Source organism: Budorcas taxicolor, chromosome 14 (assembly GCF_023091745.1).
Source record: "Budorcas taxicolor isolate Tak-1 chromosome 14, Takin1.1, whole genome shotgun sequence".
NCBI lineage: Eukaryota > Metazoa > Chordata > Mammalia > Artiodactyla > Bovidae > Budorcas > Budorcas taxicolor.
The window spans coordinates 45,498,370-45,519,635 of NC_068923.1; the positions used below are offsets into that span (position 1 = coordinate 45,498,370).

General features: G+C 41.0%; 1 protein-coding gene across 1 annotated transcript in view; it reads left to right on the forward strand.

Annotated features, from left to right (window-relative positions):
- The window catches only part of PREX2 (phosphatidylinositol-3,4,5-trisphosphate dependent Rac exchange factor 2), a 296,906-nt gene that overhangs the window by 175,370 nt on the left and 100,270 nt on the right, over nt 1–21,266 (forward strand). The window contains exons 26-30 of the mRNA XM_052651670.1: nt 10,189–10,368; nt 14,165–14,259; nt 15,114–15,196; nt 16,296–16,386; nt 17,022–17,150. Coding sequence (XP_052507630.1) covers nt 10,189–10,368; nt 14,165–14,259; nt 15,114–15,196; nt 16,296–16,386; nt 17,022–17,150 — 578 coding nt within the window. The remainder of the gene's footprint in view (nt 1–10,188; nt 10,369–14,164; nt 14,260–15,113; nt 15,197–16,295; nt 16,387–17,021; nt 17,151–21,266) is intronic.

The window sequence follows — 21,266 nt, forward strand, 5'->3', positions numbered from 1 at the left end:
GACCTATGTTTTAAGGAAGCATTTAGTACCAGAGAATAACAGACCATCGCATGCAGGTCAAGAAGCAACAGTTAGAACTGGACATGGAACAACAGACTGGTTCCAAATCGGTAAAGGAGGACATCAAGGCTGCATATTGTCACCCTGCTTATTTAACTTATATGCAGAGTACATCATGCAAAATGAAGGGATGGATGAAGCACAAGCTGGAATCAAGATTACTGGGAGAAATTCAACAGCCTCAGACATGCAGACGACACCACCTTTATGGCAGAAAGTGAGGGAGAACTAAAGAGCCTCTTGATGAAGGTGAAAGAGGAGAGTGAAAAAGTTGGCTTAATAGCAAACAAAGCAACTGAAAAAGAATTAACCTCAAAAATATACAGGCAGCTCATGCAGCTCAATACCAGAAAAATAAATGACCCAATCAAAAAATGGGCCAAAGAACTAAACAGACATTTCTCCAAAAAAGACATACAGATGGCTAACAAACACATGAAAAGATGCTCAACATCACTCATTATCAGAGAAACTCAAATCAAAACCACAATGAGGTACTATCTTATACCGGTCAGAATGGCTGCTCTCACAAAGTTTACAAACAATAAATGCTGGAGAGGGTGTGGAGAAAAGTGAACCCTCTTACACTGTTGGTGGGAATGTAAACTAGTACAGCCACTATGGAGAACAGTGTGGAAATTCCTTAAAAAACTGGAAATAGAACTGCCATATGACCCAGCAATCCCACTGCTGGGCATACACACTAAGGAAACCAGAGTTGAAAGAGACACGTGTACCCCAATGTTCATTGCAGCACTGTTTATAATAGCCAGGACATGGAAGCAACCTAGATGTCCATCGGCAGATGAATGGATAAGAAAGCTGTGGTAAATATACACAATGGAATATTACTCAGATATTAAAAAGAATGCATTTGAATCAGTTCTAAAAAGGTGGATGAAACTGGAGACTATTATAAGAATGAAAGTAAGTCAAAAAGAAAAACACTGATACAGTATATTAATGCATATGTATGGAATTTAGAAACGATGGTAACGATGACCCTATATGTGAGACAGCAAAAGAGACACAGATATAAAGAATCGACTTTTGGACTCTGTGGGAGAAGGCGAGGGTGGGATGATTTGAGAGAACAGCATTGAAATATGTGTATTACCGTATGTGAAATAGATGACCAGTCCAAATTTGATGCATGCACTCAAAGCCAGTGCACTGGGACAACCTGAGGGATGGGATGGGAAGGGAGGCGGGAGGGGGGTTCAGGTTGGGGGAAACACGTACACCCATGGCTGACTCATGTCTACGTATGGCAAAAACCACTACAATGTGGTAATTAGCTTCCAATTAAAATAAATACATTAAAAAATATTCAACATTCAGAAAACTTAAATCATGGCATCTGGTCCAATCACTTCATAGCAAATAGATGGGGAAACAATGGAAACAGTGACAGACTTTATTTTGGGGGGCTCCAAAATCACTGCAGATGGTGAATGCAGCCATGAAATGAAAAGATACTTGCTCTTTGGGAGAAAAGCTATGATCAGCCTAGACAGCATATTAAAAAGCCAGAGATATTACTTTGCCAACAAAGGTCCATTTCATCAAAACTATGGTTTCTCCAGTAGTCATATATGGATGTGAGAGTTGGACTGTAAAGAAAGGTGAGGGCCCCAGAGTTGATGCTTTTGAACTGTGGTGTTGGAGAAGACTCTTGAGAGTCCCTTGGACTGCAAGGAAGTCCAACCAGTCTATCCTAAAGGAATCAGTCCTGAATATTCATTGGAAGGACTGATGTTGAAGCTGAAACTCCAGTACTTTGGCCACCTGATATGAAAAACTGACTCACTAGAAAAGACCCTGATGCTGGGAAAGGTTGAAGGTGGGAGGAGAAGGGGATGACAGAGGATGAGATGGTTGGATGGCATCACTGACTCGATGGACATGAGTTTGAGTAAGCTCTGGGAGTTGGTGGTGGACAGGGAGGCCTGGTGTGCTACAGTCCATGGGATCGAAAAGAGTCGGCATGACTGAGCCACTGAACTGAACTTAGTACCAGAGAGGAGAATAAAATTCTTTCATACAGAAAACACTGAGTTTCAGTGTGCAAATGTTCAATTGAACAATATGATTGGAAGAGTACGAACTGTGTATAGGGAATTGCTTGTATCTGTTACAGACAAGAACACAATATTTGGTGGATAGGCACTCAATAGATGTTATGGAAAAATGTAAAATATACTGAATCTTTAACATGTTAAATGAGTAAAAACAAAAGTCTGTAACCCTAGGAATGACCAACACCTGTTTTTCTCTTCTGATTGACTTATTGGTTTACTGAGAAATTATCCAAATCTCTGTGCCAGTAATTTGGAATTTTTTAAAAAATTAAGAACAGAGAAGAGGAAGGAGTTAAATAATATTCTTCCAAAGAGGTCATCTCTGATTCTCATTCCAGAATTTGATGGTTGGAGAACTGCCTGAACTCTATAGGAAGGTTGGCTATGTCATGGGTGTGATTATGATCACATCTAGTCTATATAGGACATTATGAGTTCACTTCCTCGTGTACAGAATGGAGTGAATAATAACAAATTGTTGATTTATGGTGAAAATTATAAAAATGAATACAAAGAGCAATCAGCCTAGTGCTTGACATGCTTGCTTATCATTTAGGAGCCTGAAATTGTTGAATATATCCTAATGGGTAGAATCTGAAAACTCTATCAGGACCATTTTCCTCTTTTTATTCTACTCTCTATGGAGTTGCAGATTTAGATTAGTATCAAATGTGTATTATTTAGTTCACATACATCTTCCCTACTTCCATGGATAATTCACATTTGACTTAAAATATTTAAAACTTACTCTAAGGCTCTGCTGTAATAGACTAATGAAATTTTAACTGACACTTTATCTTGCTTTACACATCTTTGAAATTTAGAGATGAAAATCACCATATTAGATGCATCATATTTCTAAGATTATCTCTTAATTTATTAAAAAAAATTTAAGTTATTTATTTTTGGCTGTGCTCCGTCTTCATTGCTGTGTGTGCAGGCTTTCTCTAGTTGTGGTAAGGTGAGAGAGGTTACTCTCTTATTGTGGAGCACAGGCTCTAGGGCACAGGCTCAGTTGTTTTGCCACAAGTGGAATCTTCTCAGACCAGGGATCAAACCTGTGTCCTCTGCATTGGCAGGTGGATTCTTAACCACTGGGCCACCAGGGAGGTCCTAAAATTATATGTTGATAGTTACTATTTACTGTGCTATTGCTTTCTGACATTTTTATGAATTAATTTAGAAATGAAATTCTGTTTTCCTTTGTCGAATACACTAGTTTTTAAAATCACTTTTATCACTTGGTATATTGTGAACATGACAGTCATAGACAAGTTAAACAGCTTGAGATCACCGAGAGAACAGGGTGTTATTTTTAAGCAATTATATGATATTTGGAATTGTTTTAGAATGACAGCGTGACGGAGAAGTTAATATTTTAGGATGTTATTTTTTCCTTAATAAATTGATTTTATTATTAATATATATGTTATACTCTATTTTAGAAGCCAGTCTCTTTTTTTCCCCTGAAGTATTTAGAAAGTTCAGGAGGAAGACTTTTTATTAATAAGGCAATAGATAGTAGCATTCATGCACCTGAGATCTCAAAGGGATTTTAGGAGAGCATCTGGACCAATCCCACACTTCCAGTTAAACCAAGACTTATTGCTCCTCCTTTTCAGAGGAGTTCTTTGTCAATGGTAGGATTATTGATATACCTGAGTGAACGTTGCCTTGTAGACTGGATTTCTAATGCACTGACTACCCAGCACTTCTTGGCAGTTGTCCAGACTTTGTCTGTCTTTGTTAATTTATTGACTTTTTTTACAAGTTCAGCTAAAGTAGATATACTTTCAAGAAAATGGTTAGAGCTAAGGGGCTTCCTGTACTTAGTTTAAAATGCTTATATATTTAAAGCACTAATTTCTGAAAGAGAGTTAAGCTATTTTTATTAGCCAAACTACCTAAAATGTTTACCTGTTTTTACTTGTTTTTCTGAAAGCCTTCACCAACTGTGCATATTTACTAGGAAAGTGAAGTGAAATGAGCCAGTGATATGAGCAACTTCTTTGGTCTTGTTTATGTGCACCATATAATTTAATTCTAAATATAAATATGTTTCACCGTAATTCAGTGTGTAACCTAATCGCTTTAAAATAATTCGGTCATCCAAGTGCCTGGAGTCCCCCATTGCGTCATTCAGAGATGCTGCAGTGGATCTTGATAAATCATTTAAAAAGATAGTTACCAAACAATTTTCTCACCATGTAGAAATTATTCTCTGCAGAGTGAAGAAGCAGATCTCGGATGCTCTGCCAAGTTTTTAAGAGAATTAAAACCTCGAAGCATCTCACTGCTCGCCTTTCTAAAAGTCATTCATTCCTGTGAAAGGAGCTGGTGCTGAGCCTGTCTAATCGTGAAGTCTGGTTTTCCTGTCTGTTGGGAACATGTCTTTTGACATAACGTGTAGGCATTCCTCTAAATCCTCCTACCTTGTTCAGATCCAAAGATAGAACTGCTGTCTAATAACAGGAAGTAAGGAGATGTTATGAATTTCATCAAGACTTGGTGATTCCTGTTCTATTTTGGGAAGCTAATGAAAGGTTGTTGCTGAACCATGAAAGATGCTGGAATTCTTGGCCTCCGGAAGAGAAGAATTCAATCTGGGGCCAGAGACAAGGCTTGATTGCTCAGAGCTTTTGTGTAGTAAAGTTTTATTACAGTATAAAAGAGCTAGAGAAAGCTTCTGACACAGACATCAGAAAGGGGCAGAAAGAGTGCCCCCCTTGCTAGTGTTAGCAATGGAGTTGTATGCCTTTTAATTAGTTATTACAATGAATCAAAAGAATGTCTCAAGTTTGTGAAAATTTTACCAGACCCACTCCCACAATTTACATTTTAGGATCACAGGATTAGAATTTAACAACAGAACGATCCTCCAGACCACTCCCATAATACATTCTAAGATATCAGGATTAGTCAGAAGGTTTTCAGGAAGGAGAAACTGTCCTGCAGCCAGATACACTGTTGTTGTATAATCCCTAGTACAGAGTTTAAACTGAGTTGTGTAATTGACTAAGACTAAGGAATGTAGAGGAAAAAAAAAGTTTGTCCTTTTCTCCTCCTTGAGAATTCCAGACACCTATCTCCACATTGAGAGCCCCAGACCCCTTTCTCCTCCTTGGGGACCCTGGACTTCTTATCAGTCTGCCTCGGAATTGACTCTCTCAATAAGTACTTTTGCCCTTTAATGGGCTATTTTCCAGTTAATGACACTTAGGTACTAGACATAAGTAAAGGGAAAACTATTTCATGGAGAGTACAAATATTTAACAGGATTTTAAAATTCAGACTTTTTGTATTCTTACAGGAAGAAAATGCACAAAGAGTATTGAGGGCTGGTGAAGATACAAAATTTGAGAACAGACTTCATTTTCCAAGTGTCTGGGGCCCCATAGTTGAGTGATGAACAAAACACATTATTTAGGACAGTTAGCGTCTATGGGGTCGCACAGAGTCGGACACGACTGAAGCGACTTAGCAGCAGCAGCAGTAGCAGCGACCTGGAGATTACAGATAGGAATGTCAAGGCTAGTGATTGAATTATCTTTTAGGTTTTCCCAAGCATTTTGCTGGTTAATGTAAAAAAGTAGGGACAGTTTCATAAAAGCTAATGTGTGTTAGCTCACTGGTCACAGTTATATGATTAAGTGAAGTGAAATCTGCTCAGTCGTGTCCGACTCTTTGCGATCCCATGTACAGTATAGTCCATGGAATTCTCCAGGCCAGAATACTGGAGTGAGTAATGTTTCCCTTCTTCAGGGGATCTTCCCAATCCAGGGATCAAACCTAGATCTTCTGCATTGCAGGCGGATTCTTTACCAACTAAACTATCAGGGAAGCCTGATATAGGGAAGTTATATGCTTACATAATGATTTCTTCTCACAGTCTGTCTGTGAGTTGAGTTATGAAACACTGGGCTGTATCACAGACTCCTCAAACTTAAATTTGTTTCTGAACCTCATATCTACTTTGACCTATCTAAATCTACTTTGACCCCTCCCTTATCAAGGTTGTCCCCCTTCTCAGGTAAGTATTCTCCATCCCTTCCATTTGTGAAGCCAGAGTCTAGGTATCCTCTGTGATTCATTTCTTTCCTTTTGCTTCACCTCCAGCACCTTATCAGGTTCTGTCAGTTGTACCTGAGAACTTATCCGCCCCATCACCTTACCCTGGGTAACCATCATCCCATCCCTACTACTCAGTATAGAACTTTCCAGCTGTGTCTCTCCATCTGGTACATTCTACATTAGGCAGATGCCAGAGGAATCTGTACAGGTAGATTTTGCTGTTTGCTTAAAACCGCTTAATGACACTGAAGTGCAAGTAGAAGAATAGGAAATGCGTTACTGTGGCCTGCACATCCCAACATGATTTGTCCCCACCCCCGCCCCGGAAAAAAAAAAAAAAACAAACAACTTATTTCCCTGAGCTCCTGTTGCATTAGCCTCTTTCTGATCCCAGAACGTGATGCACCTCTGCCTGGGCAGCCCTGCTTCTAAAGCCAGCATGCCTGACCTTCCAGGCACCCAAGTGTTAGGCTGGTGGCCAGTCTGTGGAGAGATGGTGCCTTCTTGCCTCTGTGTGTGTGTGTGTGTGTGTGTGTGTGTGTGTGTGTGTGTGTGTGTGTGTGTGTGTGTGTGCATGCACACGCTATGTCGCTTCAGTCATGTCTGTCTTTTTTGCGTCCCCATGGACTGTAGCCTGCCAGATTTCTCTGTCCATGGAATTTTCCAGGCCAGAATACTGGAATGGATTGCCATGCCCTCCTCCAGGGAAATCTTCCCAACCCAGAGATCAAACCTGTGTCTCTTACGTCTCCTGCCTTGGTAGGAGGATTTTTCCCACTCACACCACCTGGGAAGCCCTAGGTGCAATCTACCACATAGAAATCTCTTTATGCATCAGGAGCATTAGGTGCAGATTAACCAGAAATGATGCTCAGCTCAGGATGTTCATTCAGAATCAATGGACCTATAAGCTGTCAGAGAGCTTAACACTGTATAGGAGCAAAAGTAAAGGAAAATATATCTGTGAGCATAAATGTTGAGCTTTCAGTTCAGTTCAGTTGCTCCGTCGTGTCTGGCACTTTGTGACCCCATGAATTGCAGCACGCCAGGCCTCCCTGTCCATCACCAACTCCCGGAGTTCACTCAATCTCATGTCCATTGAGTCGGTGATGCCATCTAGCCATCTCATCCTCTGTTGTCCCTTCTCCTCCTGCCCTCAATCCCTCCCAGCATCAGAGTCTTTTCCAATGAGTGAGCTCTTCGCATGAGGTGGCCAAAGTACTGGAGTTTCAGCTTTAGCATCATTCCTTCCAAAGAAATCCCAGGGCTGATCTCCTTTAGAATGGACTGGTTGGATCTCCTTGCAGTCCAAGGGACTCTCAAGAGTCTTTACCAGCACACAGCTTTGACCTCTATTATTGCTTTTAAGAGTCTAGAAATTAAACAAAACAAAACAAAACAAAACAAAACTCAGTGTCAAAAACACTGTTTTTCTATCACTGTGTTTGTTAGCCTAACAAGTGTTCCTACAGGATCAGTACAATCAAGACTACAACTGTTTAAAATGGAAAGTAAATATGTGAACATAATTTGCAGAGCTTTGAAAAAAGTGTTTATACTGAGACCCATTACTTCTCATTTAAAAGATGTTTAAATCACAGAGGACTCCTTGAAGAATGAGAACTCTGTCATCTCTTCCCTCTTGGTATTCAGGGTTCATCTGTCTGGCAGTGTGCAGTTTGGGTAATTAGAGTTAATCTAATGCTTTAACCTTTGAGGTGGAGGGAGTGAAGAGGTGTGCAATCTATCTTACGAGACATGAAAGTATCTTTCCAAATAGAAAAAGTGTCTTTAAAATAATTCATAGCTTCACAGAGCCCTCAGCAATCTAATACAACTTCCTCATTCTCCCAAGCGTCTAAAATCTATAAAATGCCAAAATATTATTTAGATACCATCTCATGGTGAAACTATTTGAAGTTGCAGCCCCAGCTTTCTTCCTTTTTTTTTTAATTTTTAATTTTCCCTTTCCTGTTTGTAGCCATATGATATTCTATATGGGCTTTCCAGGTGGTACAGTGGTTAAGAATCTGCTTACCAATGCAGGAGATGCAGGTTCAGTCCCTGTGTCGGGAAGATCCCCTGGTGGAGGAAATGGCAACCCACTCCAGTATTCTTGCCTGGAAAATTCCATGGACAGAGGTGCCTGGTGGGCGATAGTCCATGGGGTCCCAAAGAGTGGGACACGGCTCAGCATCATTGTCCACACACTATATACTATACAGTTTATTTGGTTATTGTTTGTTTCTTCCCAGTATAATTTAAGCTTCAGGAAGTCAGGGAGTTTTGTTTGTTTCGTAAAATGCTGTATTCACAGCCCCAAGGACAGTGCATGGTACATAAGTGTAATTAATTCACTAGTGAAATCACTTAATAAATATTTGCTCAGTGCACAGCATTGGGCTTGACATTATGGGATATAAATAAGAAGTGTAAGATCTTTTCATGATCTTGAACTAAAATAAATATGACATTGCTACGGAAAAATGGGTGTCAAGATAACGTGCAAATGTACTGTTGGTTAGAACAGCATGTCACTGGTATTTGGTAAAAGAAAAGATGATTGCTGGCTGCAGAAACCATGTCTGGGTCCTTTGTTCAGTTATGGTTTAATTTGTTTTGCAAATTTTACAGCACATCGTTTGATAGTAAGGACTAATGCCATTATTGTGTCATTTTGAGTTAGACAGTTTGCTGAACATTCGAGTTTACCCTGGTGGAATCAGTTATGTTGTTGTTATTTCTTTGCTGAGTCGTGTCCGACTCTTTGCGACCCCTTAGACTGCAGCCCACCAGGCTCCTCTGTCCATGGGATTCTCCAGACAAGAATACTGGAGTGGGTTGCCATTTCCTTCTCCAGGTGATCTTCCCAACCCAGGGATCGAACCTGAATCTCCTTCATTGCCAGGCAGATTCTTGACTGCTGAGCCACAACTCAGAGTCCAAATCTAATTTAATGCCAATTCAGAGTCTGATAGTGTGTTTCAGCTTTAAAATTCCAGTGGAAGAGCTTTTCCTTTGGGCAGATTCACGACTGTTGGATGATGAGTGGATTGTGGATGCCCTTGGGGCAGCAGCCCCTGCTGCCTCCTGTCCTCATCTTATATGTGACTGTATTTAGCATCTTTGGGTCACAATGGCAGGACTTCTGTTTACACGAGCATGAGAAGGGTTTGCCCACAAGCCATTCTCTCTACCAAACAGAGAAAGCCTGGAGGAAACCCAAAGCAGAGGGAGAGAGGTAGATGGGTTTTTATTGTCTGAAGGTAAGTCAGTGAGGAGATTTTGCCCATGTAGTGTTTGTTTTAATATTTGGCTGGCACTTTAAAGTTTCCCAGGTATCTTTCCATGGTGATGACAGTGGTTGGGGAGCGAGGTGTGCCCATGGTGAACCAGCACTGTGTTACGTGCATTTCATTCTCACAGCAACCCTGTGGGACACACTTCTTACTCTCCATGTTTCATAGATGTCAAGGAGAACTATCCTGGTTTTGCTGGGGTAACACAGCTAATCCATGGCAGAACCTAGATTTGAATACAATGTTCTCATCTAAGTAGTGTGCTGTTTCTCTTACTCTGAGAGGAACTTGGCATGACAGGCTTTAAATGCAGTGGCGGTGTAGCTGCTGAGTCATATCCGACCCTTGTGTCCCCATGGACTGCAGCCCCACCAGGGTCCTCTGTCCATGGGATTTCCCAGGCAAGAATACTGGAGTGGCTTGCCATGCCCTCCTCCAGGGGATTTTCCCGACCCAGGGATGGAACCCAGGTCTCCTGCATTGTGGGTGGATTATTTACCAACTGAGCCACCGGCGAAGCCCTATGATATGCAATAGGATATTACTTTCAGGGGAAATCTAGGAGAAGCATTCTAGAAATGTCTGTAAGCCTATTGTATTTAATGAGCAAGGTGGTTACTTGTAGCCCCCTGTGTGAAAATGTACACTTATCCTTTCTTTTTTAAATCCCGTTGCAGCCTTCTGTCTTCGATAACGTATTCTCCTAAACTAGAACGTAAGGCATCCGAGTCCATAGTCCCAACAGACAGTGACAATGAGAAGGGAGAGAGAAACAGCAAACGTGTCTGTTTTAACATGGCTGGAGATGAGCAGGAAGACTCAGGTCATGACACCATCAGCAACAGAGACTCTTACAGGTAACTGCATTCATTCCTGAAACTCCTCTCATCAGCCAAATTGAAGGTGATTCTGTGTTTTCCACAAAGGTCTTGAAAAAACTTTTCGACTGTTGCTTGTATTTATTGTGGTTCAGTTGCCAAGTCATGTCTGACTCTTCATAACCCCAGGGACTGAGGCATGCCAGGCTTCCATGTCCCTCATCATCTCCATTTGCCCAACTTCAGACAAGACCAGGTATGTTCAGGGTGATATGGCCGTACACTGGAGTTTGCCCAACTTCATGGCCATTGAATCAATGATATCATTCAACCATCTCATTCTCTGTCACCCCTTCTCTTCCTGCCCTCAGTCTTTCCCAGCATCAGGATCTTTACCATTGGAGTCAGTTCTTCGCGTCAAGGTGGCCAAAGTACTGGAGCTTCCAGCTTCAGCCTCAGTCCTTCCAGTGAATATTCAGGGTTGATTTCCTTTAAGAATGACCGGTTTCGTCTCCTTGCCTTCCAGGGGACTTCCCATAAAACAACTGCAGCTCTTAACCAACCTCAGACAGAGCACTGTGAGACATCACAGTCTTTCAAATTCTTCCCTTTTATAATCTGTGTAAATTTTGAAAAACCATTTTTTTCTCCAGCTGAGTGGGCCTCATTTAGGAGATTTGTTATTCTCTTATGGATTGTGTAACATGTATGGAAAATAAGCAAATTGTGCACGTGTTAACAGTTTGGGGGAAATATCTGTTTCTGATATCTGTTTCTGGTGGCTCAGTGGTAAAGAATCTGCCTGCCAGTCAGGAGGCACTGGTCCAATACCTAGGTTGGTAAGATCCTCTGGAGGAGGAAATGGCAACTCATTCCAATATTCTTGCCTGGAGAACCCTGTGGACAGAGGAGCCGGTGGGCTATAATCCGTGGGGTCACACAGAGTCAGACACCACTTAGTGGCTGAGCAGCAGCTGCTGTATCTGATTATTGGACTACTGAGTGAACAGGGGCTCTTTTTGTCTTGTTTCTCCTCTTATGTTGTGTTTCAAGCTAATTGGACAAATTTCAGTCCTTCACCTCTGTGACCAGCTTTGTGCATTTTTTCTTCCCTGCCATGCATTCTATACAATTTTGGTAGGACTGCAGGAACAAAGTCCCGAGAACCAGGTGGTTTGAACGACAGAACTTTATTATCCCAGAGTTCTAGAGCTGGAAGTCTAAATGCAGGTGTCAGCAATGTTGTTGCTTTCTGAGGGCTGTGAAGGAAGACTCTGTAGTAGGTCTCGCTTCTTGGCTTGCAGTTGGCTATCTTCTCCTTCTGTCTCTTCACATCCTTTTCCTTCCGAGTGTGTTTCTGGGTCCACATTTCCTCTCCTTACAAGACACTGGTCATATTGGGCTAGTATTCATGCATGCCTGCTAAGCTGCTTCAGTCGTGTCCGACTCTTTGCGACCCTCTGGAGTGTAGCCTGCCAGGCTCCTCTGTCCATGGGATTCTCCAGGCAAGAATACTGAGTGGGTTGCCATGCCCTCCTCCAGGGGATTCCCAACCCAGGGATCAAGCCTATGTCTCTTATGTGTCCTACATTTGCAGGCAGGTTCTTTATGACTAGCGCCACTGAGAAGTCCATATTGGACTAATGTCCCCACTGATGACCTCATTTTAACTTGATTACCTCTGTAACGACCCTCCCTCCAAATAAGGTACACTGAGTACACTGACTTCAGCATATGAATTTGAGGAGGGGGATACAATTCACCCCACAGCACCCTCCCTCCAGACTCTGTTGCCATCTTCTTACCCGACATTCACATGATGGCTCCTGCAGTGAACTTCATTAATTGAAAGTGCTTTCTCTCCTTTGAGCCCTTGTGTCTCCTGGAACCCCAGGGAGGCCATGGTAACCTGTCATGTGTGCTGGGCGTGCAGCTTCAGAACCTTCCATTTTATTCACATCAACTGAAGATGATTACTCTCTCACTCACTCATTATGCAGTGTTTTACAATTAACTTTAATAACTAAAGTTATTTAGTAATTATTATTAAATCAAAGTTTTTTCATCAGAGATATTTAGCACAAACTCATAGGTTCCATTAAAACATATTTTTATGTATGGTTGTGTCCCTTTGCTGTCCACCTGAAACTATAACCATAAAGAAGGGTGAGCACTGAAGAATTGATGCTTTTGAAATGTGGGTGCTCTTGGAGTCCTGTGGACTGCAGGAAGATCAAACCAGTAAATCCTAAAGGAAATCAACCCTGACTATTCCGTGGAAGAACTGATGCCGAAGCTGAAGCTCCAGTACTTTGGCCACCTGAATCGAAGAGCCAACTCATTGGAAAAGAACCTGATGCTAGGAAAGATTGAAGGCAGGAGGAGAAGAGGGCAACAGAGGGTGAGATGGTTGGATGGCATCACTGACTCAATGGGCATGGGTTTGAGCAAGTTCTGGGAGATGGTGAAGGGCAGGAAAGTGTGGTGTGCTGCAGTCCATGGGTGTGCAAAGAGTCAGACACGACTTAGCGAGTGAGCAACAATGCCCCAATACAAAATAAAAAGTTGAAAAAAAAGCTTATTTTTACCAGGCACGTGGGAAAAACAGGATGATTTCAGGTAATTCCTACCACAGTCCTCTGTAGCAAGTTCTGATGTTAACTGCATTTTACATCTAAGAAAGCTGAGACTCACAGGAGTTACATAATTTACCCAGGAAATCAGGTGGCCTGGCTCACAATTTATTAACCACTCTACATTTCCAGTTTCTATAGGAAAAGGATTTTAATGAGTGTGTGAGTTAATTATTTCTAGAAATTTAATAATATAAAAAGCAGATTAACCACTTTTACCATTTCATTTACTTTTTAGCTTCTAAGGAGACCGGTATGCCCTTTAATAAGAACCTGTGGTTTCTCTCCAGTGGGAAATTACAGATCTAAAAATACTTTCTTACCTCAACTTTTAGTTATCAGATAATTAAAATTACTCTCAAGTTCTCACTAGAGTAAAAGAGAAGTCTTAAATGTATATTTAAAGTTAAATAAGTCTTTTTACCTATTCTGAAAGGCAAAAAGAATTTTGTCTGCTGCACTATTTCTGAAATCTGAAATCTGTCTTGTGTCCATATTCACACAAAAACATCTCCAACTTTCTCTCCCTTGGCATTCATCATTATCCAGGACTTACTTGGTGAGACATCCTTGCTGGGCTCTGGAGTGGAGACAAGGCATCATCTTCCTTGAGGGGATGGGAAAGGGCTCAGAATGCAATTAATGAGTTATAATTGAAGTTAATAGTAAGGATTCATAGGCAGAGATCATGAAACAGGATTTGTCTCTCTTAATAAATCAACTACAGGCATATAGTATCATGATAAATTTTAAGTTTGGTTTGGCTCCTGTAAATTAACTATGCATTTTATTTTACTTTTTTATTTTTTTAAAGTATTGATTTATTTGGCTGCATTGGCTCTTATTTCCAGCATATGGAATCTAATTCCCTGACCAGGGATCAAACCCAGACCCCCCCCTCCCCCCCCACATTAAGAGTGCAGAGTCTTAGCCACTGAACCACACCAATAACTGTGCATTTTAAAATTAATTCATGATTAGATTATATAAGAAGAAAATTTGAAATATGATTGAATTTGGAATTTTTTCTTTTAAACTAAGCTAAAATGTGATTTGAGCAAACTTGCCTTTCTCTTCAGTTTCTGTAAAGCATATTAACAAATATCACAGTAGCAAATTATGTTTATGCAATAAGAAGTGACAGGGAAGCTTTGCCAAGCTTTGTCATTTTGTGACAATGACACGTACCTCATTATTTTCAGTGACTGCAACAGCAACAGGAATTCCGTTGCCTCCTTCACCAGCATCTGCAGCAGCCAGTGCAGCTCATATTTTCACAGCGATGAAATGGACTCGGGTGCGTTTGGCGGAGCTGCATGAACTCTGTGATGCCAGCCCTCTGGGATTAATTTGTTTAATCCATACACATTTTTATCTTTGAACAGCCATTCTTGGTGGCCACACAATGGTCTTTGTGTTACATGCCTGAGAAAGTCAGTTTCCCAATCTCATTATAAACAGTGAATTTTTTGAACGATGGAAAGAACAAACTGATTTTTATGTTAATAAATGCTGTCTTATGATGTTTCTGTGGTACTATGAAGGGTTTAAACAAATAAATTTTAAACATAATTGAATACCATAGTGCCTCAGACAGTACTTAGAATATAGGAAGAAGGTTATAAAGGGTAGATAGCATTACTATACAGGAAACCAATTTTACTGACATTAGACATTGCTGATTGTGTGCAGAGGAGGGACGGGCTTTGAAGACAGCAGGTGCACCTGAGCTCAGGTGGGCAATAGGGAAGGGGGCAATGAGAAAAATACTACTTGATATAAATGTCTTATACAGTTTTTATTTTGTGTGTATGAAGAACAAAATACTTTTCATCCAGTTGGGAGATGTCTTAAATTTGAGATATGCAGCTTATCCCAGCTATGTGACCATTAGATAAATGCACCATTTGGAAGAGTCATTGACATGGGTACCACAGGGCTCTTTCTGTGAGTCCCTCTGCTTTTACTGCAGCTTCAAAGGAGTGATAATCTAACATTCTAATGCCTATCAATAGCTTTGGAATTCTTTTTCTGAACATGAGAACTAACATATGGAATAAGAGCTAGTGTTTAATTATTTTTTCCTTTGTTTATTCAAAAATGGTTTGGAATGTTAAACGTAAGAGAAATGATTTTTTCTTTAATATCTAGGTGATGAACTTCCCCTAAATGTTCGCATTTCTCGTGATAAACAGGACAAGATACACAGCTGCCTTGAGCATCTTTTCAGCCAGGTACGATTGGGACGATTGTAGGAATTTTTTCCACAGACTGAACTGTCAAAATCCATTTTCCAGACCTAAAGGAGTTTTGAATTGGAATGGAAAGAACTCATCTTTTTTTCTACCCTGTTTCCTTCAATTTCCAGAGCTTGAGATGGGATTTCTTCAGCCCTCTGACCCCAAAGATCATTATGAATGTCAAGTATTTCACAGTCCTTAAAAATTATAAGGGCTTCTCAGGTGGTGCTAGTGGTAAAGAACCCACTTGCCCCTGTAGGAGATGTAAGACTGGTTCGATCCCTGGGTCAGGAAGACCCCCTGGAGGAGGAAATGACAACCCACTCCAGTATTCTTGCCTGGAGAATCCCATGGACAGAGGAGCTAAAGCATTTTACAAACAGGAGTTGTTCTATTTGTTATTTGTTTCTTTGTGGATATTCAGATATTCCCTCATGATTTCTTGTTCAACTTCATTTCTAACCTCAAGAAGCACAAGATTGTCTTGGTGCTCATGTTGGTGTTTTGGATTTTTTAAAAAATGTATACCCACAACCAAAATCCATAATGTAGAAAATTTGACCACTTTGTAAAGGATTATGAAATCTTTTAGGTGTTTTTTCTTTTTTTAAAAATCATTCTGGACCTCTTACTTCTTTTATAAAGTAAATTTATATTTTGTGTGACTATGTGGTGGGTGTCCCACATGGCACAGTGGTAAAGTATCTGCCTGCCAATAAAGGAGAGGCAATCCCTGGGTCGCGAAGATCCCCTGGAGGAGGGCACAGCAACCCACTCCAGTATTCTTGCCTGGAGAATCCCATGGACAGAGGAGCCTGGTGGCCACAGTCCGTGGTGTCGCACAGAGTTGGGTGCGACTGAGCACATGTATATAGCCCATGGATATATGGTAGGAAAGTAAGAGATGCCATTTAAAATGTTATCAGGTGAGTTTATCCCAATATTTTATTCAAAGATAGATTTTGTAGGCAGCATAGGATTCCCAAAATAATCATTGGTTTCAGAAAAAATGTTATGATATTTACTGTTGGAAATATCTGTTATGTGTTATGAGAAGTTATGTAACTCCCCCAAATCTCTGCTGTTGTGATAGGTGGATTCCATAACCAATCTCCTGAGAGGCCAAGCTGTTGTGAGGGCCTTTGAGCAAACTAAGTACCTGACACCAGGTCGAGGATTACAAGGTGAGGTTTACAATGTACCTGTTCGGGGCAGTTAGGAAACAAAAGTGGGGGACAATACAATCATGAGGCAAAAGCTTAGCATGAGAAAAAAAAAGTCTAGGTGCTAGTTCTATCGTTCATTTAATACTACTGTCTGATAGTCATTGAATATACATAATAAGCCAATATAGGACCTTTTTTAGAGTTATTTGGAAATTTAAAATGTTTAAAGCCTATAGAGGGCAGACTGGATGTGTTAATTCAAGAAACTGAGTTGCTTTTGCTGAAATCAGGCTCAATGCTTACTTGGTTATAGCCCAGTGCTGATGGAAGGAGATTTGGGAATGGCGTGGGGGGTGGGGGAGTTGGCCAACAGAACAAGGTCTAGAGCTGCCACTTTCTGACATCTGGTTTAGGATGTTGACATAGAGATTTTCATCTAAATTTCTTCCTTTGTTTAAACCTTTGTGAGAAGATAATAAGGATCTGACTTTGTTTTAGATTTAACAGATTTTCTCCCGTAATAAAGCTACATAAATTGCTACCATGATAATAGCCTAAGACCACAGGAATGAAAGGAAGAGGATTCTGTTGTTTATGGGCTTGTGAACCGGTAAATGGTTGAGACTTAAGAGAGCTTTTCTGTGTTTATTTAGAGTTTCAGCAGGAAATGGAACCAAAGCTGAGTTGTCTGAAAAGGTTAAGACTTCACATCAAGCAAGATCCTTGGAATCTTCCCAGCAGCGTCCGGAATCTTGCTCAGAACATCAGAAAATTTGTTGAAGGTCAGGATAAAAAGCAAAAAAAAAAAATCCCATGACATGAGCAACACTCATTTAAAAATCCATTAAACCCTCAAATTCAGACATGCCCTGATTACTCTTTGGAGTGTTTCATATTATGAGGAAAATAAAAGGACTGAAAAGGGTGAGAGAAAGCAGAGGCGGAGAGAAGGAATAAGATGACAAAACCTGTATTCCAAGGATCTAAACAATGTGGACTGTATCTCAAAGAATATTCATAGGAAATAAAGCAAAGGCTCATTCTTATGAAGACGAGGAGACAATGAGGGAGTATGAAACTCTATCAGAAAAATTTCTAAAGGATTCACAAAATGCTTTACATTTCATAGAAAGTCTAAACAATCAATTGTGAGTCCGTGAGAATCAAAATAAGGTTGAATCATTAGTTTTTCAGTTTGTCTTTCAGAGATGTTTGTCTAAGTTGCTTGTTATTTTTAATACTAGCATGAGATGGTCTACTCAGCATCCCATAACTGGTACCACCTCTAAAAGAGATATAAAAAATTTCCAGACAGTGCCAGTGAGTTTGGTTGCATATTATTTAGGGTCAGAGTTGTTAAGGAAAATATTCTGAGAGTTTTCAAAGTGATGATGGTGAAAAAGATGAAATGAGGAATTTGTCTAATTTTTGGAATCTCCAATTCAGTGGTTTTCTTCTCAGTATTAGACCAGTGCTTGGCAGTGTCCAGAGACATTTTCCCATTGTCACGTTCATGGGTGCCCCTGGCATCTAGTAGGTAGAGGCTAGGGATGCTGCTAAACATCTTACAAGGCGCCAGATAGTCTCTCACATCAAAGAATTATTTGGTCTAAAATATCCTTAGGGCTAAGGTGGAGAAACCTGGATAATACATATTATGCTTGTATGTAAATTTATATTCCTCAGTCATTCATATGTCATTTGAATGTGGTAAATAGTAATCAGCTGAAGTAACAGTATATCATAACCTACTTTTTTAACCCACCACTGCCATTTTAAATATTTTTTACTCTTTTGGCCACTTTGCACCATGTGGGATCTTAGTTCCCTGACCAGGGATTGAACTCCGGCCCCTGTATTGGAAGCATGGAGTCCTAACCACTGGACCACCAGGGAAGTCCCTCACTACTATTTTTTTAGGATAAATTATTCTAAATTTATCCTAAAATTAAGGGGGCTTCCCTAGTGTAAAGAATCCACCTGTAATGCAGGAGATGTGGGTTCAATCCCTGGGTCAGGAAGATCCCTGGAGAAGGACCTGGCAACTCACTCCAGTATTCTTGCCTGGAGAATCCTGTGGACAGAGGAGCCTGGCAGGTTATAGTCCATAGCGTCACAGAGTCGGACACGACTGAAGTGACTCAGCATGCAGGCACACAGAGAGAGTTACACACTTTGCTGACACAAGAAAGTTCTTAAACCCTATAGGGTCTAAGCCTGTGTGCCTCAGTTTCTTCATTTACTAAATGATATGAATGGTGTAAATGTTCTATGATTACCAAGTTTTCTGCCTAGAAATACACTCAAGTATAACAGCTTAGATATTCTTTAGAGATCAATCGATAAAAAATTTTTACACATATGGAAAACTCCAAATAAATCATAGCTATTCTATCATATGATGAAATCTTTTATCCTTCACAGCTGGATTTCTTGGCTATAGTTTTATTTTATAGCTACATATACATTATAACATCACATTCAATCAGAAGTCTGAATTAAACACCCGACCCCAAATAATGAATAGCCAAAATGACAAATATATGTTGAAAAGCTTCAAGGAATTTAAGTATATACTTCACTGTTGTGTACTCAGTCGTTGTGTCCAGCTCTTTGTGATCCCATGGACTGTAGCCCACCAGGCTCCTCTGTCTATGGGATTCTCTGGGCAAGAATACTGGAGTGGGTTGCCATTTTCCTCCCCCAGGGAATCTTTGCAGCCCAGGAATCAAACTACATCACCTGCATTGGCAGGCAGATTCTTTACCACTGAGCCACCTGGGAAGTCCGTACTTTGCTGAGTAAAAAGTAGATTTCCACTGACTAGATACCAGTATCACAACACTCCTAAAAGCTATCATTTGTGAATCTAAATGCAGCTGTTCTCATCAGCTTTGCGTTTTCCTGTATACATTATATTTGCTTTTAGAGTAAATGCAGTATCAATTACTTTGGGGGGTAAGAGCTGTGATTGTCACATTAAGTGAGTCTTTAAAAACAGGTAATCAGTAGTTCAGCTCAGTGGACCATCAAGGGAGAGGGCAAGCTGCCATTTCCTGGTGGTCTGTGTAGTGTCCAGTCCTGTTCTATGGGGTGGAAGCAGCTGCACTGGGGTCCTTGTAATCAGCTGCTTGTTCTGTGGATGGACTCAGAACTAACCTCACCGGTTCACCATTGATTAAACATTTTCATTCCATTTCCCAAATTGTCCTGTAAAGAATGATTTAATGGAAGGTCAGGTCTGGGCTGGAAATTAACTTAGTGCTACCTTGCCAGAATGTTCTGGTTATGTGTAGCTGATGTTCCTGTAGAGGAGGAAAAAAAGTCTTTTTCCATTTACCCTCCTAGATTCTCTGCCTGGAGCCCTGTAAATTAGACTGACAAAAACCAAATGAACAGGAGAAAAGCATGTAACTTCATTTAATATAAGTTTCACATGGACACGAGAGCCTTTATAAGGAAATGAAGACCAGAAGAAAAGATTAAACCTGCATGTTTTCATACTAGGTTTGAAGGCTTCCCTGGTGGCTCAGCTGGTACAGAATCCGCCTGCGATGCGGGAGCCCTGGGTTCAATTCCTGGGTTGGGAAGATCCCCTGGAGAAGGGAAAGGCTACCCACTCCAGTATTCTGGCCTGGAGAATTCCATGGACTGTATAATCCATGGAGTCGCAAAGAGTCGGACACGACTGAGCGACTTTCACTTTCAGAAAGTCCTAGGAAATTGTTACAGGACCAAAGGGTACATGCTAAGGGCTGTAAAACTGGTGGCAAGACCTGCTTTTTTGGCATCCCTCCCTCTTTGGAGATAACGATATCTCTTTCCTCTGGGTATAGCTCTCCTGAGCGTCTTATGATCTGCTTCAGGGGGAAAAGTGGCGTTCAGGGAGTCCTTCCTGTCCCCACTGTTCCTCAGAGTCCTTCAACTTAAAATATGAATAACTCAGTATTCCAAAGTGCCATATTTGAGGGTAGCATGTCTGAACACCATCATGCCTTCATCTCTGATTGAGGACTATCCTAGCAAATATATACCAGATATGACACCAGAATGTAAGTCTGTGGTCTTTTTGTAGGAAGGACTGTTCCAGTGCCATTAATATGCATACCATTCACTCATAGCCTGTAAACTGAGGGCAGAGGAGAGCAAATAGCAGACTAGATGGGGACAGAGTCATAGGGTGGTGTCACTAAGATTATGTCTGTCTCCTATCCCTCAGCTAAGTTATGGAATCATATTATCAGCTAACTGAAGGTAATTTGTGTGGTTAGCCCACTGTGGTATTGTTTTAGAATAAAAATGTATATACATCTTTGATCTTCATCCTGTTTCCTGGCACAGAGAGATATAAAAGCTTTGGAATTTCCTGTGCTGAGAGGGCAAAGCTGTCTTTTGTTCTGTTAATGAGGTGACTTTGGGAAGTCACCTAAAAATGGTGGCTGGTTGCCAGGGGAGCCAGCCTTATGAGTAGAAGGTTGAAATTTTCAGCCCCATCCATCCCTGAACTCCAGGGAGGGGAGAGGGGTTGGAGATTGAGTGCAGTGGCCAATGGCCAATTATTTCATTGACCATGCTTCTGTGATAAAGCTGCCAGAAAAACCCAGAAGGAGAGGGTTGGAGAGTTTCTGGGTTGGTGAACTTCGGCTTTTCAGGTGGCTCAGTGGTAAAGAATCCTCCTGCCAATGCAGGAGACGAGATGTAGGCGACTTGGGTTTGATTCCTGGATCCGAAATAGCCCCTGGAGAAGGAAATGGCAACCCAGTCCAGGTTTCTTGCCTGGGGAAGCTCCATGGACAGAGCTGCCGGGCGGGCTACAGTTCATGGGGTCGCAGAGTCAGTCATGACTGAGAGGCTGAGCACTTGTCCGAACTTGTGTTGGTGTCTGGAACTCTGTGCTC